Raw genomic sequence first — 20,734 nt, forward strand, 5'->3', positions numbered from 1 at the left:
AGTAGTGATTAAAAATCCCAGAGGGCCTGCAGACAGATGGGAAACAGCTGGAAGTCGCTCCGCTGCAGCAAACATCCGCGATGTGTTCAAAGTTGGAGAAAGAGTTAGTTTTTACGGCGACTTTTTCTTTTGCCATAAATATCTTCTTTTTTTTTCTTTATAAATTATTGAGATATTTTAAAATCCTGTAAATAATGTAGTTCCACTCAATTTGACATGCATAAACTAATTTTGAATAAATTACTAAAAGAAGTCGCCTTCTTTATTGAAGTGCATCAGTAGTAGCCCATCTGTTTCTTAACATTATTGTTTATATATAATAGTTAATTTAGAAGTTCTACTCAATTTCTACATCATAATCTATTATCACTGCCTTGCAAATAAAAATAAGATGATCCTTAGATGGAGCTTACTAAAGTAATACTTACCTAAGAATAATTAATGACTAATTTATACAAGAAAAAGTGTGACAACCAGGAATAATTTACCTGGAACTTCTCTTTTAATATTTTAACTTAAAGAAAGAAAAAGAAGGTAAAGGATAAATTTCAAAATAATAAAGAATGATTGGATCTTTTATAACCTTTCTTACATCTGTTTGTGCTGCTGAAATGAACATCGTAAAGTTACTTTAAAGCTTCCCAATAATTGAAGGAAAAGTAAAATAGATAAAAAAAGCTGAAAAGCAAAAGAAAAGGTTTTGATCAAATTCAAGATCTTACAAACACAGTGGATATTAAAAGCCTAACCACAGTTCTCATGTACAGCTTAAATAGAAACAAAAGAAATTATTTTATTTCACTTTTTCCATTATAAGAGAACAAACGCGGCCTCTGGTCTTGCAAGCTTGCAAACCTGGACTATAATTGCTGAAGGATCTACGGTGCAGTTTCAGTATCGGGTCTTCTTCAGCGCACACCAGCATCAATTAAAGGTAATCCATTTAACTTGGGATAGAGGTCAGTTTTCCTAGGAATTCCAAATAATTGACACCTTTTAGCTTAAGTTTCATTTCACAGACTTTTTATGAAGGATCAAAATGATCTCCTTCTCCAACAGTAACAGTAGAGGACCTACAGCAATGTGCAGCAAGAGCAGGCTAGGTTCTAAGTAAAATGACGATCTCTGAATGACTGAATATGGTTAAAAGACAATACAGCTTTATCTCAGCCTAAAGGAAGCCTTAAATCTTTTAAAAAACTGCACAGTAAAGCTCAGTGAGGGCAGCATCATGGAATGGGGTCATTTCCTTCACCCGGAACAAGACTTAAAGTGTGTAAAATTAGGAATGGTTCTAAAGAACCACAATATTAGGGTGTGTGATGGAAAGCTGATGGATTCAACTGATGAAAACAGTTACAATTGTTGTAAAGGTGTGCACAGTAACACAAGCAAGTCACTTCTGATTTTAAATATAGGAAAAATTATGTTTTCCATGCTTTTGTTCTTTTCATACCAACTGTTTATTTACTAAAGAGTCAAAGGATGTGAGACGTCTGTATTGGTCCAACTATACAAACATGAAAGGACACTGTAGTTCTGACACCTGCCTTCTCGTCAGTGGCTCATTTTACTCCTTGCTGGTCCCTGCAAAGCTTCAGGGCTGCTTCAGCAGCGTTTCTCACTGCGCCGTCCGAATCTTTGTGCGCTGCTCTGAGGAGGGAGCTGTACACCCCCTCCTCCAAAACGGACACAACGCCGTCAACATTGACCAAGTTTCCTAGAGCTCTGCAGCAGTGACGCCGTGTTACAGCATCAGTGTCAGAGAGCAGACAGGTGAGGGCGGCCGCCGATCTGCGAGCTTCCTCCGTCCATCTTCTCTGCTCGTCTTCACTAAAAGATGAATCACTGGCTGCTGCCATATGCAAGCTTCTCTGTTTACTATTATTGTTCTCACTGTCTCTACCTGAAGTGTCACTGCAGTTTCCTCCCATTTTAAACTTTGCAGCAATGTATCCCAGCCAGTTCCCCACAGCCCTGCAAGCCATTCGACGCACCTGCGGGCAGGAATCCATGAGACAGTTAATCATGCGTCTGAAAACATCCACCTGCAGGGTGCCTTCTTCATTAGGTCTTAAAGGTTTGAAGTTTCCTAGGAATCTACAAGCAGCAGCTCGCATCTGGTTGTATGGATGAGACAGCGCCTGCTGCAGCGGTGCGGCCTCGACATGGATCAGAGGGGAGGCGAACTGAGAGGAGCAGCGGGCCACTTGGGACAGCAGGTTCAGCAGCTCCACTGCAGAGTCCCACAGCACATCCTGCTGCAGCAAGTCGGAAAGGAGAGAGCTGGCAGTTCTGGTGAGAGGAGTCTGAGGTGATGAAAAAAAGCCAGCACCTTCGCCAATATGGGAGATGGAGTGCTCAGGATCACACAACATTAAACGGCTCAGCAGGGAGAGAGGCAGCTCCAGCAGAGAATGAGAGAATGTCTGAATTACCTGTGAAGGCATCAAAATCACAGAACAATTCATCAGACGTCTATCATTTGACAGCAAACAGCTCTCGCCCGTCCGCTGGAGCACAAAGGTGTTAAACTGTAAAGCAGAGCTTGTTGAACGTGAGCAGAGCAACACTTATCATGTGTTGCATCAGACTTCAGTTTGGCATGGAGGTCTTTACAGCAGCATTAGGAAGCCCTGACCTGCAGGAGGCTGGAAGCGACGTGGCAGCTGTCATACACCTGCAGGACCGTGGACAAGGTTGGTGACGGCAGGTCCAGAGCAAACGGAAAACAAAGCAGGTGGCAGCTCAATGTGGACAGAGTGTGGCGACTCGGCTCCGTCTCAGAGCTCCCGGAGGGACGCCTGCCTAGGAAATGAAGACTGCAGGGTATAAAAAGATGCTGCTGTTAGCTCACATAGGTCAGTGATTCATAACCCAAACAGCAAATGAACCCATTCACCACGCCCTTCAGAAGTATTCACACCCTTTTAATATTTTCACGTTTATGAAGATACAACAAAAAATTTCAATAGATTCTAATTGGATTTTAAGTTATAAACAAAGTTTAGTGAAGTGTAAGGAAAATGAAATAATTATTTATTTAGATTTTTTGAAGAAAAAATAGGTGGTTTTCTGCCTCTTTTATTCTGATACCACTTTAAAAAAACAATCTAGTACAAACAGCTGCTTTCTGAACATATAGCTAAATCTTCCACCTTTGTTATTCAAATCTAATTATAAAACCTGTTTTCCTGTGAAAAACTCAGAAATTTGAAAGATTACCAGAAAAACAGCAGCAAGAAGACCAGTGATGGTCTACAGAGATGTTTAAACCAGGATTAGATTATAAAAAACACAACAACCTCAATAAATTGTTACATTCATGCTGATTTTGAACAGTTTCTACCTTAGTCAGTTAAATAACATGCTGCTGTTATTTTGCACATCTCTGATGTTGCTGCTATTTTCAAATATCCATTACTGTAAAAATGTTCATAGCTGCATAGTAGTTATTTAATCTCCAGGTACACTGTACAGTATTTTATTTGCTTATTTTTTTTTTTACTCTTTACTAATATGTTTTTAATATTAATAATAATAAAAAAGAAATAATCGTTTTAGCTTTGTTTAAAGGTTTAAACCTTTTGACCTTTAAACTTTCATCAGTAATATAAAAACAAAACCAGTGTAAATGAAAGGTTTTGCAGGACAAAAAAATGTTCAAAACCATTTTAGTTTGGTTTAGTTGAGGCTTGTTGACCTTTGAACCTTTGTTTGTGTTATTAACCTTTGTTAATAACCAATAAACATTTGTTGCACGTTCAAGCACAAACATAGGAAAATTGAGTGACAATTTTTTGTTCGATTTGAAGAAGTTGGGGGTCTGCATGACTTTTGGGAATCTCTGGAGGGGGGCAACTTCACTTAGGTGCAAACATACAGTTCTACAAAGTATTGACTCAGTAATAGAAACGCATATCAAAATATAATATTCTAATTTGAAAAAAAAGGTCATTATTTTTTTCCCATCACAGTTGCAGTACTTGGTGTTGGTCCATTATGAAAAATATTAATAAATAATTAAAGTTAAAGCAACTGAATGTTGTTCCATTATTGTTGCAAGCAAAGGAATTGTCAATGGAAATTTGAAAAAAACAAAAAAAACAATCATAAGTTCCTGAGTAAAACGGCCTGAGAGCCTGGCTTAGATTTAGCTGTTTAGTGGATGCAAAAACTCAGTTTTGTTCCTCTGGTTTCTACACTGTGTTTAAGATTGAGTGAGGCGCTAAAACTCTTTTCCTGGCACCAATCTTTTTTCTTTTAATACATACATCCTGCAGCTTTTTTACTGAGACATTTGCTCCACTGTTTGCTGGAGATGCGACAGTACAGCATCTCTGAAATATTTACACCCCGGTGTATTGATAAATACATTTTTTCTTTGCTAGACGCACACTTCACATTATTCTCGAAACACTAAAGTTTCAGATCACAGTGCTTAGGATTTGCTTCAGGCTGCGCAATGTGAATGAAAGAGGAAGATCCACTGCAGGCGGAGCCTCTGCTCGCTGCCAGGTGAAAAATACAGGTGATCAGTTTTCTATCGACACACCACTAGAAACAAATGCTATCCAGAGGTTTAACATTTTAATAATGCTGCTGGCTAAGCTTCTGTTATTTCATTGATTTTTTTTTATTTAGTTTTCATATTATATTTTTCTATTTTAAAATCATTGTTTTTAACATTGCAGTTTTTTCAAATTGTTTTTCATGGATCTCAATTCTTCACTTCAAGCCCAATAAAAAAGCTTGTTCATGATGCAAACGTTGACAATATAATGTTGCTAGTCGTCCATGCAGACCAATAGAAATGTGTCTTTGTTCTTAACTCCACAGGAAAGCCCGCCCCCAGAGGTGAAGAGAGTGCAATCTGGAAAATGCAATTTGAAAAGAATGCAATTCGGGAAACTTGATCTGCAAGAGAAATATAAATAAAATAATAGAATATATAAAATATGAAAAATACATTTGAACCAACCCTCCAGCAAAGTCGCTCTCAAAACCTTTAAAAAAAAATCTATTTCAAAGTTTTATTTCTGGATTGCATTTTTTTTTCCTTTTACAGCATCATTTACAAAACGTGTTCTTTGCTTGCAACAATAATGAAAAATATTCACTCAATTTTAGTCTCGTTTCATCTGCAGAATCTGCAGCAGATCACTTTGGACCGGCAGATGGAAAAGTCATGGAGCATGGTAAGACACTAACCAGTTGTTGCCCAGCAGCCAGCAGAGTGTGTAAACACATTTAGATGTTTCATCAGAAAACAGAGCAATGCATGAGAATGGATCCTTGGTTAAGATAAACTGCAAAATCGACAGAAAGGAGTAAAATCCTGAAAGACAAAAGAAAATAAGTCATAAAAAAGTATTACATGAAATAAATATTTTATGGGTTGGAGTTCACCGTCTGCTGAAAGGAAGTCCAGGTTTGGTGTTGTGCTTGCGAGCGATGAACCGACCCTTTTCCACAAGTCTGCTAACAGGAGGGGATTTAACTCAGATGACAATGAAGAATGCTCATGCTAAGGAAAAAAACAAAAAAAAACGGACAAATCACTGTCAACCAGTGGACATTTGTTCCAGAAAATGTGTAAAGAAAGTGTTTTTTTACATTTTACCTCAGCCAGTATGTGTAGGAGCAAAGAGAGGAGGCCATCATACAGCCCCCAACTAGGAGGAGGCAACATCAGTGTCTAATGGTGCAGAGAGAGAAACAAACTACAGACAACTGCAGGAGGGTCTGAACTACAGAGAACAACATGCTGCTCATTCAATTCATATAAATACCGAGGGATCCGTTTTCAGCAAGGAGGTCAAAATGTCCAGCTCAACAAAAACATCGACACAATTTTCAGTGAAGAGAGACAAAACAGAAGCAGCAAGCGGCTGAAAAAGAACAAAGGAAGATGCATCAGAATCAAACAAGACCCAAGGAGCAGCTTGAAGTAATAATACATTTCTAGAAACAAGAAAATAGGCCATGAGAGGCATAAAAACAATCACACTAACACAGTCCATCAGGTTTTACTTTAAAATAACAAATCAGAAGTTTTTTATTTTTACTTTACATTTTAAAAACAGTTGACTGATTTAGGAGGACACTCACCGCCACAGCCTTGAGATCAGGCCGGATGAGGATCGTCTTGAAAGGTTTAGTGAGCTCCTCCAGCCTGCAAGATGAAACCAGGAGAAAACCTATATTAATCACTCTGTCGTTTTTCTGTTTATTTGTTTTTTACACAGAAAGACAAATAAGTCAAACCAGACCTTGGTTCTCCTTCCACCCAATCACAATGATTTTCCCAGTAGATCAGAATACATTTAATAATTTCTCCAAGTGTAAGCACACTCGTCTCCTCCTAATAGGATAAAACGGGAAAAAGGTCAGGCAGTATTACTGTACAACCAAGGTTTTAGGTTAGCATCTACTACAGAAAAACTACCTCCACAAAATCAGAGCTTAAAACAAAATCTCTGATCATATCGAAGAGCACTTGCGGTAGTTCAAGTTCAGAAGTGACGTAGCGAGACTTCTCAGGGTCAGGAGTCAGGATCATGTTCTGTAGGACCTTTAGTAGATGCTCAATCTGCTGCACGTTCACTACACCAATGCCTGTCAGCTGTACAGAAGAAGATTTCAATAATGTCTAAAAGGGATCCAAGACTTTAGTTAAGAATTTTGTTTTCTATTTAAATAAAAAAACAGTAAAAATACTTTAAGCTGTTATGTTTTAATGTAATTAAATATTTTTAGATGGACGCATCCATGTTGTTAATTCTTTGTTAAATATAATGTAATGTATTAAAAAATGTTGGAAGACATAAAATGCATAATTTCAATGCCTTTTAATGTCTTCCTCTGAAATTAAAAACTCTAGAAACCACGGCAAGAGTTCAGTAAAAGATGACTGTTCAGACTTGAGGCCTGAACAGACCGGTTGCGTCTGTGTTTGTAATCTCTAATCCGATTTTTTTTCCATGTCACACTGACTGCATATAGAGAAACTCCGACTAGGAGGGTGAGCAGATCTTTGCAGATTTGTTTCTCTTGTGTCTCTGTGGCAAAAATGAATGAAAACATCTCCAAAATTTGACGTGGAAAGATTCTGAAATGTTATATATAAAAAAAAAAATTAAAACGTAAAAACAGTGGCGCAGCTACTGTATAAAGCAAAGCCCTACTTAACGAGTCAGGGCAGCATCTGAAACCAGAACCGATAGATAATCTTATTGACCTACATTTAAAAAAATGATGGGGACTACATTTAAAGAAAAGGAAATGCAGCAATAAAGGCTGTGGGAGGGTTCATATGCTGACTGAGGCAGAGAGGTGATTCTTAGAGAGAGATCTGTGAAGTTTTACAAAGATTTTCTTTCTTTTTTCCATATAAAAGGGAGAGTGATGCACTGCGCTTATCTGTACTATCTACCCCTCGTTATTTTGTTTTTGGGAGACTTAAGGAGGATGACTATTTTACTATATGTATTTTCTGTCCTGAAGTTTTGTTTTTCCTTTTCTGAGGAGAGTGATAAGTTGCGCTTTCGTCCCTCGTGGCTTTTGTGAGGCTTAAAGAGGATCACTACTTTACCCATGATAGGAGTTTAGGACAGAAAATGGTTAAAGTAGGCTATTCTTTCATTTTTATGTTTCATTGTGTATGCTAGAGTCTATCCCGCTTACTATATATGCTCTTTGCAACCCCAAAACTGACTCTTTTCCCTATGATTAATAGATTTTATGTTGTATTTTCCCCTAAAGCGGATGTTTTTTACTTTGTAACCATGTCACTCTTCCTGTCAGACCCATGAAATTGCCACTGAATTGCTGCGTAGCCTGACTAAAATAGACCTGCGGTCCATCTCAGAGAGAGCTACGCTGCCCCCTTGGAATAATTGGTGCTGGTTGTGTTCAACCCCATTGACTCTCAGTGAGTGCTAAATGCCATAACCTCATCCAACACGATTTTCTGTCGTATCGGATCCAAAATCGGATACTTGAATGATCGCTTTTGAGTCTCATGTGGAAAGCCTCCCCTCTGTCTGGTCACTGTTACTCAAAAATCTTTTAGCTTGTTCTGCCAATCAGCATGAAGGTAAACTCTCCCCCGGCCCAGCCCTGCTCCATAGACCCTGTAAGAGGCCTAGCCTTACTGGAAGTGATGGATGTTTGCTTGTTATCCAATCAGGGCTCTGCTTTCTTAATGCTTTATTCCAAAAGAGATTTCACATAGACTGTCAGTCGGCTTCCTGCTGCCCCAGAGTAGATATTGTCTCCGAAAGCTGGCTTAACAGCTGATTAATGTGCAAAATACTTATTAAACAAAGTGCTTTTTAGTGTACATTTGATTTACTTTAATAGCAATATTTATGAAGTTAAACAATGCATATTTGACCAATTATTTTACGAAATTGAAAAGTTTTCAATGAGAATCACCACTGTTTCAATTTGATATTGCTTTAATGTTAGCTTCTGTTAACGATTAGCTCTAGCTAATAGAGTAAACAGTAGATCTCCAGCCAATGCATGTTTTAGCTTCAACAGAAATCTCATGTATAATGGCTCATGAAAACTTTGAGGCAGCGCCACAGTGTGGCATTGCCTACGTTTACACCCGTCAAATGCAATACGCTAAAAACCAACACTGTTAATGCTAGTCTTCCTGTGTTTACTCTGGAGTTCCTAATCCAGTAAGAACGAACCGGGTTATCAGCCCATTACATATTTTGGCCAACTTTTTTAGCTTGTTGTGAGTCTCTTTAAGACAGACTTATGAATTTATTAAACAATGTTGACCCAGTTACCTGAGCCTGAAAGGCCGTAATGGTGGATTTTATTTGATATATGATGTCTTTGTAGTTTAGCAGCTTTTTCTGCTGCCTGCTGGGGTCCGTTTCTTGCAAAAGATTCTTCCAATATCTCTCAATCTCAACATCCTAAAACAAAACAAAAAATTTGACGATTATTATTACTATATTAAGGTAAAAGTTGCCTTGCAAAATTATTCCCACCTCTATAACTATCAGATTTAAACATTTTGCAGCCACATAATACTGGGAAGTAAAACAATTCATTTGATAATTGAGGAATAGATGAAAAAATGATATAGTGAGGTATGAAGGACTTGGACATTTGTTACAACAAATTACAAAGGAGATTCTATGCACAGAATTCTGTTCTGTTCACAATGTCGTACAGAAATGGAGGGGAAAATAACCAACAAAACAAAAACGCACAACCGCAAACCTAAAACGACCTGTCCATGTAAGTGGAGCAAGGTGAGATCACAGATACTTGGAAGCTGTGTTTCCATTACAAATGTGAGTAAAACTTCATTGATATTCTGCTAATTTCAAAAATGCAAGTTTTTAACAATTGAGGTATTTCCATTACATAAGAAATATGATTAAAATTGCCTGTGAACAACTTCATTTACCCAATAACTCTCGAAAACAACATGGTTGCGACAGATGTGAACATATGAGATAAATCCATATTTCAGCCGTGGGTCTAGTGCTCGTTACGCTCTTTGTTTTGAACTAAAAGTAAAAATATAGTCTCCTCATGCATCTAAATATGCTGCGCAATCATCCTCTAACTACCTGAGGTTTTCTTTTTTTGTTTTTTGTCTTTTTACGAGGCAGTAAGCTCCAGTTGTATATAATGTAACTTATTTGATGCAAAAAAAAAGTGTTTCCATTGCAGTTTTGGGGAAATATAAGAGATGGCCGAAAAACCAACCCATTAAAGCGTAAAAACTTTTTAATGAAATTTTTTTAGTTTTTTTCAAAATGACAGTATATTTCCATTTAGAACATTTATTTTTATAATTACAATTTTTCGCAATTTTGCGCAAATTGATCGTTTATGGAAACTAGGCTGCTGACTTAGGTGTGAACAGGACTTTTAGTCATGCATACAGGTGCTGGTCATAAAATTAGAATATCATGAAAAAGTAGATTGATTTCAGTAATTCCATTTAAAAAGTGAAACTTGTATATTATATTCATACATTACATACAAACTCATATATTTCAGATGTTTATTTTGTTTAATTTTGATGATTACAAATGACAACAAATGAAAATCTCAAATTCATCATATCAGAAAATTAGAATATTGTGAAAAGGTTCAAAATTGATGGCCCCTGGTGCCACACTCTAATCAGCTAATTAACTCAAACCACCTGCAAAAGCCTTTAAATGGTCTTTCAGTCTAGTTCTATAGGCTACACAATCATGGGGAAGACTGCTGACTTGACAGTTGTCCAAAAGACGACCATCGACACCTTGCACAAGGAGGGCAAGACACAAAAGGTCATCGCTAAAGAGGCTGGCTGTTCACAGAGCTCAGTGTCCAAGCACATTAATAGAGAGGCGAAGGGAAGGAAAAGATGTGGTCGAAAAAAGTGTACAAGCAAGAGAGATAACCGCACCCTGGAGAGGATTGTGAAACAAAACCCATTCAAAAATGTGGGGGAGATTCACAAAGAGTGGACTGCAGCTGGAGTGAGTGCTTCAAGAACCACCACACACAGACGTATGAAAGACATGGGTTTCTGCTGTCGCATTCCTTGTGTCAAGCCACTCTTGAACCACAGACAGCGTCAGAAGCGTCTTGCCTGGGCTAAAGAGAAACAGGACTGGACTGCTGGTGAGTGGTCCAAAGTCATGTTCTCTGATGAAAGTAAATTTTGCATTTCCTTTGGAAATCAAGGTCCCAGAGTCTGGAGGAAAAGAAGAGAGGCACTTCATCCACGTTGCTTGAAGTCCAGTGTAAAGTTTCCACAGTCAGTGATGGTTTGGGGTGCCATGTCATCTGCTGGTGTTGGTCCATTGTGTTTTCTGAGGTCCAGGGTCAACGCAGCCACATACCAGGAAGTTTTAGAGCACTTCATGCTTCCTGCAGCTGACCAACTTTTCGGAGATGCAGATTTCATTTTCCAACAGGACTTGGCACCTGCACACAGTGCCAAAGCTACCAGTACCTGGTTGAAGGACCATGGTATCCCTGTTCTTAATTGGCCAGCAAACTCTCCTGACCTTAACCCCATAGAAAATCTATGGGGTATTGTGAAGAAGAAGATGCAATACACCAGACCCAACAATTCAGAAGAGCTAAAAGCCACTATTAGAGCAACCTGGGCTATCATAACACCTGAGCAGTGCCACAGACTGATCGACTCCATGCCACGCCGCATTGCTGCAGTAATACAGGCCAAAGGAGGCCCAACTAAATACTGAGTGCTGTACATGCTCATACTTTTCATGTTCATACTTTTCAGTTGGCCAACATTTCTATAAATCCTTTGTTTTTATTGGTCTTCAGTAATATTCTAATTTTCTGATATGATGAATTTGAGATTTTCATTTGTTGTCATTTGTAATCATCAAAATTAAACAAAATAAACATCTGAAATATGAGTTTGTATGTAATGTATGAATATAATATACAAGTTTCACTTTTTAAATGGAATTACTGAAATCAATCTACTTTTTCATGATATTCTAATTTTATGACCAGCACCTGTAAACAAATGAGGTCAGTGAGAACAATCTGTTAGAATTCCTGTCTCTTCAAACACATGCAGGATGAGGCAGGAGTCCATTATCCACAGGCACAAAAAATAAACATAGAGCTGGAACACTAAGCAGTTATCAACTGCTAGTCCATTGAAATAAATTCCTATAAAATATATTGAATTTTGTTGTTTTAATTAGAAAAATTAGAAAAATATAAAAGCATTGCAGGGCAATGGACACGAGCAGAGAGAATGATCCTGACCTGTCTGGAGAGCGTAGCAGCTCTGTCTTTACTCCCTCTTCGAACAAGTCTGGGCCCGACCTCCACAGAGGGAAACTCCTGTTCATAATCTCTGCTGATCTGACCTCTGATGAGAGAAGGACAACAAATATTAACAATGTCTGCTTGACATTAATTTGTCAAACTTGTAAGCCTCCAGAAAAAGACCTTTGTTTTGATGTAGCTCTGCTCTTCAGAGTCATGCTCTGACTGGCAGCTGCCCCAACAAGCTGGCCAGAAGCACCGGTAGCTTCACAGGACCAGGCGTCGATGAGGCACACATTAGGTGATGCTAAAGCAATAGCGGGGTCCATCTTTTCACTTTCATCCTTCTTGTTCTGTTAAAATACACCAGTTTTAATGGGCGCTGCAAAATCATTTATAAAACAAAACAATTTAAATAACCGCTGACTCACTTTTCCACCGTCAGCCTCTTTCTTTTTGTTCTCCAGCTGATCCCTGACTTTTCTCAGAAACCTGCTCTCCCCTGATGCCGGTGCTGACTTTTCTGCCACTTGCTTCAGTTTCAGCGCCATGACATCTGGGCTGGGTGTGACTGTCAAGGGGCTGAAGAGGTTTGTGGGCGACAATACTGCCAGCAACATAGAAATAAGTATTAACTGAGTAGAAATCAGTAGTAACTTGTTAAAATTAGTTAGGTTTACTTAAGTTTTTTAAAAAGTACTTTTAGAAGATGTTTCACTAGACTGTTATTTCTAGTTTTACAGTATTATTATGAAGTATCGCTCCACTAATAAAATTTTTTTAATACATCAACCATGGTAAATAATTTCACTAAATTATACTGTGGCAGAGAGGAGTAAACACGGCATAAAAACATAACTTTACAGCAAATTCAAAGCTTCCTACCAAACGCATTATAAAAAAAAAAACATAAGAAAAAAATCTGCAAAGAAAAGAAAAAGCTGCAAATGAGAAATGCTGCAATAATAGAAAAAAGAGAGCAGCAACATGGAAAAATGTTGCAAACACAAAACCCACTGCAGATGCTTTTCTGCAGATTACTTGAAGCTGACACACAAAAACAGGCAAAAAAATATGCTGCAAATAGCAAGAATAATGGACATCCAGGTGGACCTTAGGCATGAGGTAATCAGCTACAGTATCAACATCAACAACACGTGCTTAGAAAAAAAAAAGAGATACTGTAAAACTTAATTCATCTATGGGATTAATAAAGTATTTATAAATTCAATTGAATTTGCTGTCATGTATTTCCACTCCTCGGCCACTGTTCAGTTGCCACCTTCAAGCGGATGTACGTTTAAAGGAAGCCATATGAGAGAATATTGCTTGGTTTTTGGAACAAAAAAAGCGTTCATCAACTCCAAAACACAGAAAAGCGGAATTTATTATTATTATTATTTTTTTACAATGTTGCTTGGAAAGCATTTTAAGGTATAACCTTAGGAGGAAATGTATACTCATGTATACCAACAATGTTTTAAAGACAAGGATTCATTTTTAGAAAGGATAAATCTTTGGGGATTAAGATTGGATTAGATGATAAAATAAATAAGTGTTACCTAAAACACCATCAGCAACAAAAGGATTGTGCAAGAGGTCTGGCCATGACAAACGTCTCTGTGGGTCTTTAGTCAGCAAACCTTTCAGGAAACTCTGAGAACAAAAACAGAATGAATTGTTTAATTGGTTCTTGATAGTTTGTGTGTACAGGCTTGGGGTGTGGATGGATGATGTGGGCCGGGCGTGGGGTTGGGGGGGGTTCAGATTGACCTGTTGGTTTCAGTATTGGCTCTATACTATCATGATGATGTCAATGGTAGTTTCAGAATCACTGATATGAACCTCTGCTGTTTGGTCTAAAGGAAGCAGGCCATTTTCATTTGGTCCACACTCAGGCTTCTTAGGATCATCCTTGAATTTAATTCATAACATTCACCGGTTGACAATGTACTTTTTTTCTCCTAGTAAAATCCAGAAAACAAAATTGCACTCATGTGAAGAGTACTAGAAATTTTATTTGTATTAGTTTCTCAGCTCTATTTCAAAAAAGAGATTGTTTAAGTTGCTCTCAAATTAAAATGATTGGCACTTTATTTAAGAAGACTGTATATAAGTGTTTTTTTTTATATTTCTTTACAGTATATTTCTGATTATAATATTAACTCTGACTTATATACAACTATGTTAGCTTTGTTGTGTGTTTATGCCTTTTAAGTAAATGCCAAATTGAGATTGTTACTTAGCTTATTGCACACACCAAAAAAAAGAAGAAAAATCAAACTTAAGGGATAATTTTTAGGGATAAAATAAATTCAGACAACAGTTGTGTCAGAGAATAATACCAAACACAGCAGGGACCAGCCGTACCAGAAACAAGTGCTTGACAAAGTTTCCTACTGTAGGTCTGAACTGAATGTGCAATAACTGGAATTGGGGAAAATACAGACATAATCGTGACCTTTGGCAAAATACTAATTGTTTGTGTGATTTGCAGCAACAGGCATCAAGGGGTTAATATAAAGGGGATAAATTTCTCATGGCATAATTGGGCATGGTGCAGATTATCGACCAGTTTGGTCCCGCCCATTTAAAAAGAGCAGATTGCATGTTCTACTGGCTTTGAGAGAGACTGTGAAAAAGATGGAAGTTCAGGGCCATGTAGTTAAAGGTATTAATTATCATTATTCAAAAATAATAAAGGTGATACTAAATATAAAGTATAGTTTGCCTGAAATACGTAGTTTATCTCAAAATCCTATCAAGAAAAGTAAAAAGAATAAAATGATAAAAATAACTAAAGCTGAATATTAAAAAAAAATGAAATACCATGAAACAGGAAAAAGGTTTTATCCAGTCAAAGGAGGAAAATCAGTTCTGCAATAAGTAAGAGAAGTGCAGCCTTCACTTCTATTGGTAGACTCTTTGGATTTTTTTTTTTTTTAATAAACATATCACAATATCTATATGTTGAAGGTGATTTATGCAGTCAGAAAGGGGTCAAAATTGAAAGATTAAAGTTAAACACGGAAAAAATAGAAGTTGATATTTAATGTCAAATTTTACCTTATAATGTGAGAAACTAAAAAAGCAAGCAAAATAATAAGAATTGAATCTAAATTCAGTTTTGTATTTTAATTACACTTTTTCTTTTTTATCTCTTTTCTTTATTGCAGTTTTAAATGTTATAGTTTCAGAATCAAATCAATTTCTTTTTTTAGTTTCAAATTCAGATTTTGACCCCAATCTGACAGGAGTGGGCGGGGAAACGTGATTGACAGCTTGCAGCAGCGCTGGAGATGTCTCATTCCATGTTGCATTCATGTACTTGGGGAACTCCAACTACTTAACACATTCTCTGCAGCATTTATTTGCCTTGTTTGCAAAGTCCTGTGAAAAAACATTATGTTAAACACATTTACACTGGAAATGTCACTGTTAATATATATAAAAATAGACAGCCATTGTATAAACCACATAACTTTCCTATGACTGCAAAGTAAATTCTGTATCTGTTCATGGAAAGATGCCGTCTGGACCGAGATTTTCAACCAGCACTGCTAATTAGGGAAGTTTAATCTATTTTACAATCTTAAAGCTACAGTGTGTAACTTTTAGCGACATCTAGCAGTCAGACTGCAGACTGCAGCAACATGAACCCCCCCACCGCTTCTCCCCCCAAACAGTACGGCGAGCGTTACTGGACAAAATGTCTTCCACGACGTCCGCATCACCTACCTTCTCAAGTGATGAGGTTTGTTTACATAGATAATTTTACAGATAGTATTTCATTAGTCTGTGTAGGGTATAGATTTCATGTAGACTTAAGATAATAAATATACCCGTTATTTTTTCTACATCGTTGTGACGTTTTGGCGATCTCGCAATCGCTAGTTTGTTGGCTCTGCGCTGCCGTAGCGCAAAGATGTCTGCCTCCATGGCTGCGAGACCCGCTCCTATGTAATTATAAATAACGAATTCTAAGGCAACACAAATATTAAGGTTAAGAGGCTGAGCTCGTAGATGATGATAAATAACATAGTTATGTATAATATATTACATTTCTGACTGTATATCCCTGTAATTATTACACACTGTAGCTTTAATTGCCACAGACATAAAAAAATGCAATGAAGTTTAAAACCTTTAAAAGATGTTAAAAAGCAAAATACACTTCTGGTGATGTATTATGTGGCTTAAGCTTCCCCCCTCTGCTGTCCTGTAAGGATGTAACCTGCTGCTAACCCAGAACTAGTACCTGTTGATGAAATCGGCTACAACTGCCATGTCTGCCAGCCAATGAAGCTAACACGTTCATTTCCAATTACCAAAGTCTCAACTAAGTGTGCTTCTGCTCATAAATTAATGTTACATTCACTGATGCCTGCTTTTGACAACAATGAAAAAATACTTTCAGAAGTGCCAAAAAAGCTGTAAAAGTTGCAGATGACTTTCCAATTTAGGAAAACTGCTTTCTACCTGGCAAATGTTTACAATATCAAATCCTTCCTCCATGAATTTTCGCAGCTTGGAAATTAGAATTTCTGAATATTAATGAAGGCAAACAAACAAAAATGCAAACACTATCTTGGCTGTTGGCAAAATATGGTTTGTTACATAGTGGCAAACAAGAGTTAACATAATGCTATCAAAAGTTTTATATTATTTTTTTTAACTCTTTCAAAGTCCCCAATAGACAAATAAATGATGAAATAATAAATGTAGAACTATGTGAGTAGTATAAAACATAGTTTTCTTCCAACCCAAAAGAAAAACCTTTGCCTTCAAAGTTAAGCTGCCTCTCCAGTCGCTCATTTTATGATATTACTGTATCAGACCACTTCTGAAGGCTGAACAAAGTCTAAGATCTCTCACAGCCAAAGCAAATTTTTTTTTACGACATAGAAATTAACAAAAAAAATAAAAATTTGTTGCTTCGCGTGGATTAGTGCTAAAACAGCCACTCTGTCTTAACTTTAAGCCAGAATCATCACTCTCTGCCTCGGATCAGACCTGCCTGATCAGAGAAAATGAGAATTTGTTTCACTGCTCTTGGAGGGGCTCAAATTACCACTTTGTGCCTGATTTTAATGAAGGAACAACATTATAACATAGTTTGAAATTAAAAAAGAAATGAATTTAGCATAATGTTGGCCCTTTTAAACCTATAAAGTTTGTCCTAATTCAGTCCAAGTTTTTAATTAAATAATCAGAGAGAGAAAAACATAAAGACATCTAAAAATGTCAGATGATTGATGATATATCAAATAACAAAACAGAACAGTATTAGTGTTGTTTTGTTGATAAAAGGAATTTGGCTTTCCTATACCATGCAGCTGTCGCTCATGGTGTCCGGCCACCTGATCTGTTCTCTCACAATCAGCTGAACCAAGTGGAAGATGGAGTTAGTGTAGAATGGTGGCACCCCCGTGTGGAGTTCATACAAAATGCAGCCCAGAGCCCAGAGATCAGCAGTGTGGTCATACGGCTTCTCCTCAACAATCTCAGGAGACATATACAGCGGCGTTCCCTTGATGGAAGTCAGGACCAGGGTGGAGACACTCATTGCTCTGGCAAACCTGGAATAAGAACTGGATTAAATACAAAGGATGGAAATACCGCTTTTTCAAACATTAAAAGAAGGAAGGTTACCGTACCCAAAGTCACAGAGCTTCACTACACCACTTTTTCCTAACAGGATGTTCTGTGGCTTCATGTCTCGGTGAAGGATGCGATGGGAGTGTAAATAATACAGAGCAGAGACCAGCTGGCATGCAATCCCCTGCACCTTAAGGAAGGGTGAGTAATCAAATGGATTATACACAACCAATCGAAGTAGATCTAATCACTGGAGTCCATGATCTGACAGGGAAGTTAATTAGCACAGATCAATCAACTTCATGCATCATCACCTGATCATGGCGGCATATTCTGCAGAAAAAAAATATTAGCATGGAAAATCTAGAACCTGAATAAAGATAAAAACCTGCAACAATACCAAACATGAAAAATGAGCCTCCATCTTTGGGTAGATATGTCTGTATCCACCCTATATCTGATTATACATGAGAGTGAATTAGCCAAACAATCAAAAATCTATTAAAATGTCAAACTATTATTTAAATATAAACTATGGAAACAAGGAAACCTTCATTAAAAGTCTGGTTTAATTAGACTTCCACTGAATGAAAAAATATATATTTCAGCGATACACCTTAGAATAGAATTTAACTTTATTACCGTTGCACTGTCACAGACCCAAGCGCAATGCTCTAACCACTAGGCCGCCACTCCCCTTTATTAAGATGTTCACCAAACATTAGAAAATAAAAACTTATACCAAAAGCCTTCTTCAACAACATCACCATTAGGATCTCTTTCTATTTATACAGAGCATCAAACTAGTAATTATTCATTATAATACTTTGATTTTTGAAGCATTTATTTAGGGCTGCAACTAACGATTATTTTGCAAATTTTTTAATGTGTCGACAATTTTTTCGATTAACCAATTAAAATTCTTATAGCTAAAGGTTCCTTACAGAAGATCTTTGTATGAAATTAAACGAGTAGAAACTCCAACTTTTCCAGTTGAGGAGTTCTGGATAGAGCGTATTGACGGACGAAAAAGTTCTTTCAATCTTAAATGCAAAATGTTTATATATATATTTATATATATATTTTTTTTTTTACAATATTAGTATAATTACTGCTCAAGGTGGGTTGCTCTGTAAGCTAAAGGTCTGTTTTAGAGTTTCTACACTTCAGTTAATGATTAGTTGATTACTAAATTAGTTGGTGATTGTTTCAATAATCAATTAATCAACATTAAACTGATTAAGTGTTTAAGCCCTACATTTATTCTATATGTACCATCCATAACATTCTCTGATGACAAGACGTACAGTATACTGTATATGTAGTACTGTTAGTATTCATTATACAAACTACTTTACATACTATAAAAAATGGTAACACCATAATAATAACAGCTATGAAACAGCAGGATAATCATATAAAGTTAAAACTTGTTTGGTTAGTAATTCAAACTGTTGACTGTTTGAATATTTCTATTTCACAGTCAAACGGTGCTGTTTAAATAGTCTCACATCAACCTGACTGAGGCGCAAAACCTTTCTGAGGTGCTAACTTTGTACATTTTAAATGTACATTTCTCAATAAAGTTATTGCTCTTTTGTCTTAAAAAAGAAAGTGTTTAGGATATCTTTGGTAAGTGTTTATATTTGGATTCAATGAAGAATAGAATGGAACAGAATAGATCTTGTCACTATAACGGGCAGTGGTGTCAAAAGTACACACATTTGTTAATTAAGTAGAAGTATAGCTCCTGCAGTTTAAAAACACTCAATCAACTTGACCTCTTTACTCAAGTAAAAGTGAAAAAGTTTGTGCTCCTCTTTTCTATTTCATCCTGTTCTCCTCATTCTACCAACTTTTCTATGAATACTGTAAAGCCACCTTCCCGTTCTATCCTCTTCCCACTGCTTCTGCCATCTTTCCGTAACCTTTTGTTTAATAATAGATTTAATGTTTTTTTTTTTTTTTTTACTAAATGGTATCATTATATCAGTATAATTATTTTTCGTGGCTTATTTTGCATATTTATCTGCCAACTCATTTCCTTTTACTCCTATATGTGACGGTATCCATGTAAAAATAACTATTAAACCCATTGCCTGAATTCTATAAATTAAGAATTGATCTCTAATAAAAGGTCTGGTTTTATGATTTGATTATTCAATATTGAATATAATGTTTAACTTAACAGGAATTATTAATAATTCAATTATTAATCAATTATTAAATTATTTCTTTGAAAATCCTCAGTTAAAATCCCTCTGAGTTTCAGAGCCCCACCAACCCTCTATAAACACATAATCTTTAAATTGTTACTGAATACCTGCTTCTCTGGTAAGTTTCCATCATCCTCCAAAATCTGGAACAATTGGCCTTCTGCATATTCAGTTACAACCACAACCTGTTGCAGAGAAACATGGCATTTCTGATTAAGCATTAGTAAACCAGATACACTGAACTTCTTCGAAATAGAAACATGATTTTTTTTTTCTGAAAAAAAGAAAGAAACAAACAGACAAAAAAGCAAATAATACCTCTGTTTCAGTCTCAAAACTGTCAAAGAGCTGGACTATATTTGGATGCTGGAGGTCTCTCATTATTTCTATTTCCCTCTTCAGATTTCGCAGCTCCTTCTCAGACCGACCCACTTTCGGCATAAACTTTAGAGCCACAACCTGAGAGAAACCGATACCACCGGTGAGCCAAGCAACCATGACCAATAAAAACGGTTTGATAAAGAAACCTTTTACCTGACCGGTGAACTTTTTCCTCCCTTTATAAACTCTGCCGTAGGAGCCTTCACCCACCAGGTTCAGAACGTGATAGGAATCCATCTCTAACCGTTTCAACCCAAACGAACGGAAACTCGACAAGTTAGCAATAAATGCTAGGAGTAAATACAAGCAAATTACAGTAAAATTAATTTTTGTGAGAAAAAATACTTATATACTGTAGGTTTTTGTTAAAATTGAAGGTTTGCAAAACTCAAACTATTTTTTGAGTAACTGCAGATGCACAGGATGAAGCTGACCGACCTAACTGCCTACTGTAAAAAAGATAATTCAAAAAACGTTAAGTTTTATATGTAATTCAGGCTATTTAGAATTCATCAATGTGCCCTGTTAACGCCAGGATATCAATAAATAGACAGCTCCTTTTACATAATTTTACAACAAAATAAGAATTTTCAATCTGGCATTTGTTTGGACAGAAAATTGGACAATGGACCCTGAGCCTAGCAACAGTCGCTGCGTCCCTATCAACAGGGCTCGTAAGGAAAACAAAGCGCCTTGTGGTAGAGACTGCAACCACTCATAATAAATGAGACTCTAGTGGGCTTTGTTGC

At 36.8% G+C, this 20,734-nt stretch overlaps 1 protein-coding gene across 1 annotated transcript; it reads right to left on the minus strand.

Annotated features, from left to right (window-relative positions):
* Positions 1 to 442: 442 nt before the first annotated feature.
* On the minus strand, positions 443 to 20,402 carry stk36 (serine/threonine kinase 36 (fused homolog, Drosophila)). Its single transcript, XM_038289106.1, has 19 exons — positions 20,139 to 20,402; positions 19,923 to 20,063; positions 19,712 to 19,789; positions 17,448 to 17,578; positions 17,120 to 17,369; positions 13,353 to 13,446; positions 12,222 to 12,397; positions 11,974 to 12,143; positions 11,788 to 11,893; positions 8,808 to 8,939; positions 6,449 to 6,625; positions 6,273 to 6,364; positions 6,112 to 6,175; positions 5,793 to 5,891; positions 5,624 to 5,698; positions 5,410 to 5,527; positions 5,212 to 5,338; positions 2,642 to 2,822; positions 443 to 2,438 (listed from the first exon to the last, which is right to left on the minus strand). Exons 1-19 carry the CDS (start codon positions 20,220 to 20,222, stop codon positions 1,566 to 1,568), a joined length of 3,168 nt encoding a protein of 1,055 aa, XP_038145034.1. The 5' UTR covers positions 20,223 to 20,402; the 3' UTR covers positions 443 to 1,565.
* Between the last annotated feature and the right edge of the window lie 332 nt (positions 20,403 to 20,734).

The sequence above is a fragment of the Cyprinodon tularosa genome, unplaced genomic scaffold, assembly GCF_016077235.1.
Source record: "Cyprinodon tularosa strain WSP-4 unplaced genomic scaffold, ASM1607723v1 ctg263, whole genome shotgun sequence".
Classification (NCBI taxonomy): domain Eukaryota; kingdom Metazoa; phylum Chordata; class Actinopteri; order Cyprinodontiformes; family Cyprinodontidae; genus Cyprinodon; species Cyprinodon tularosa.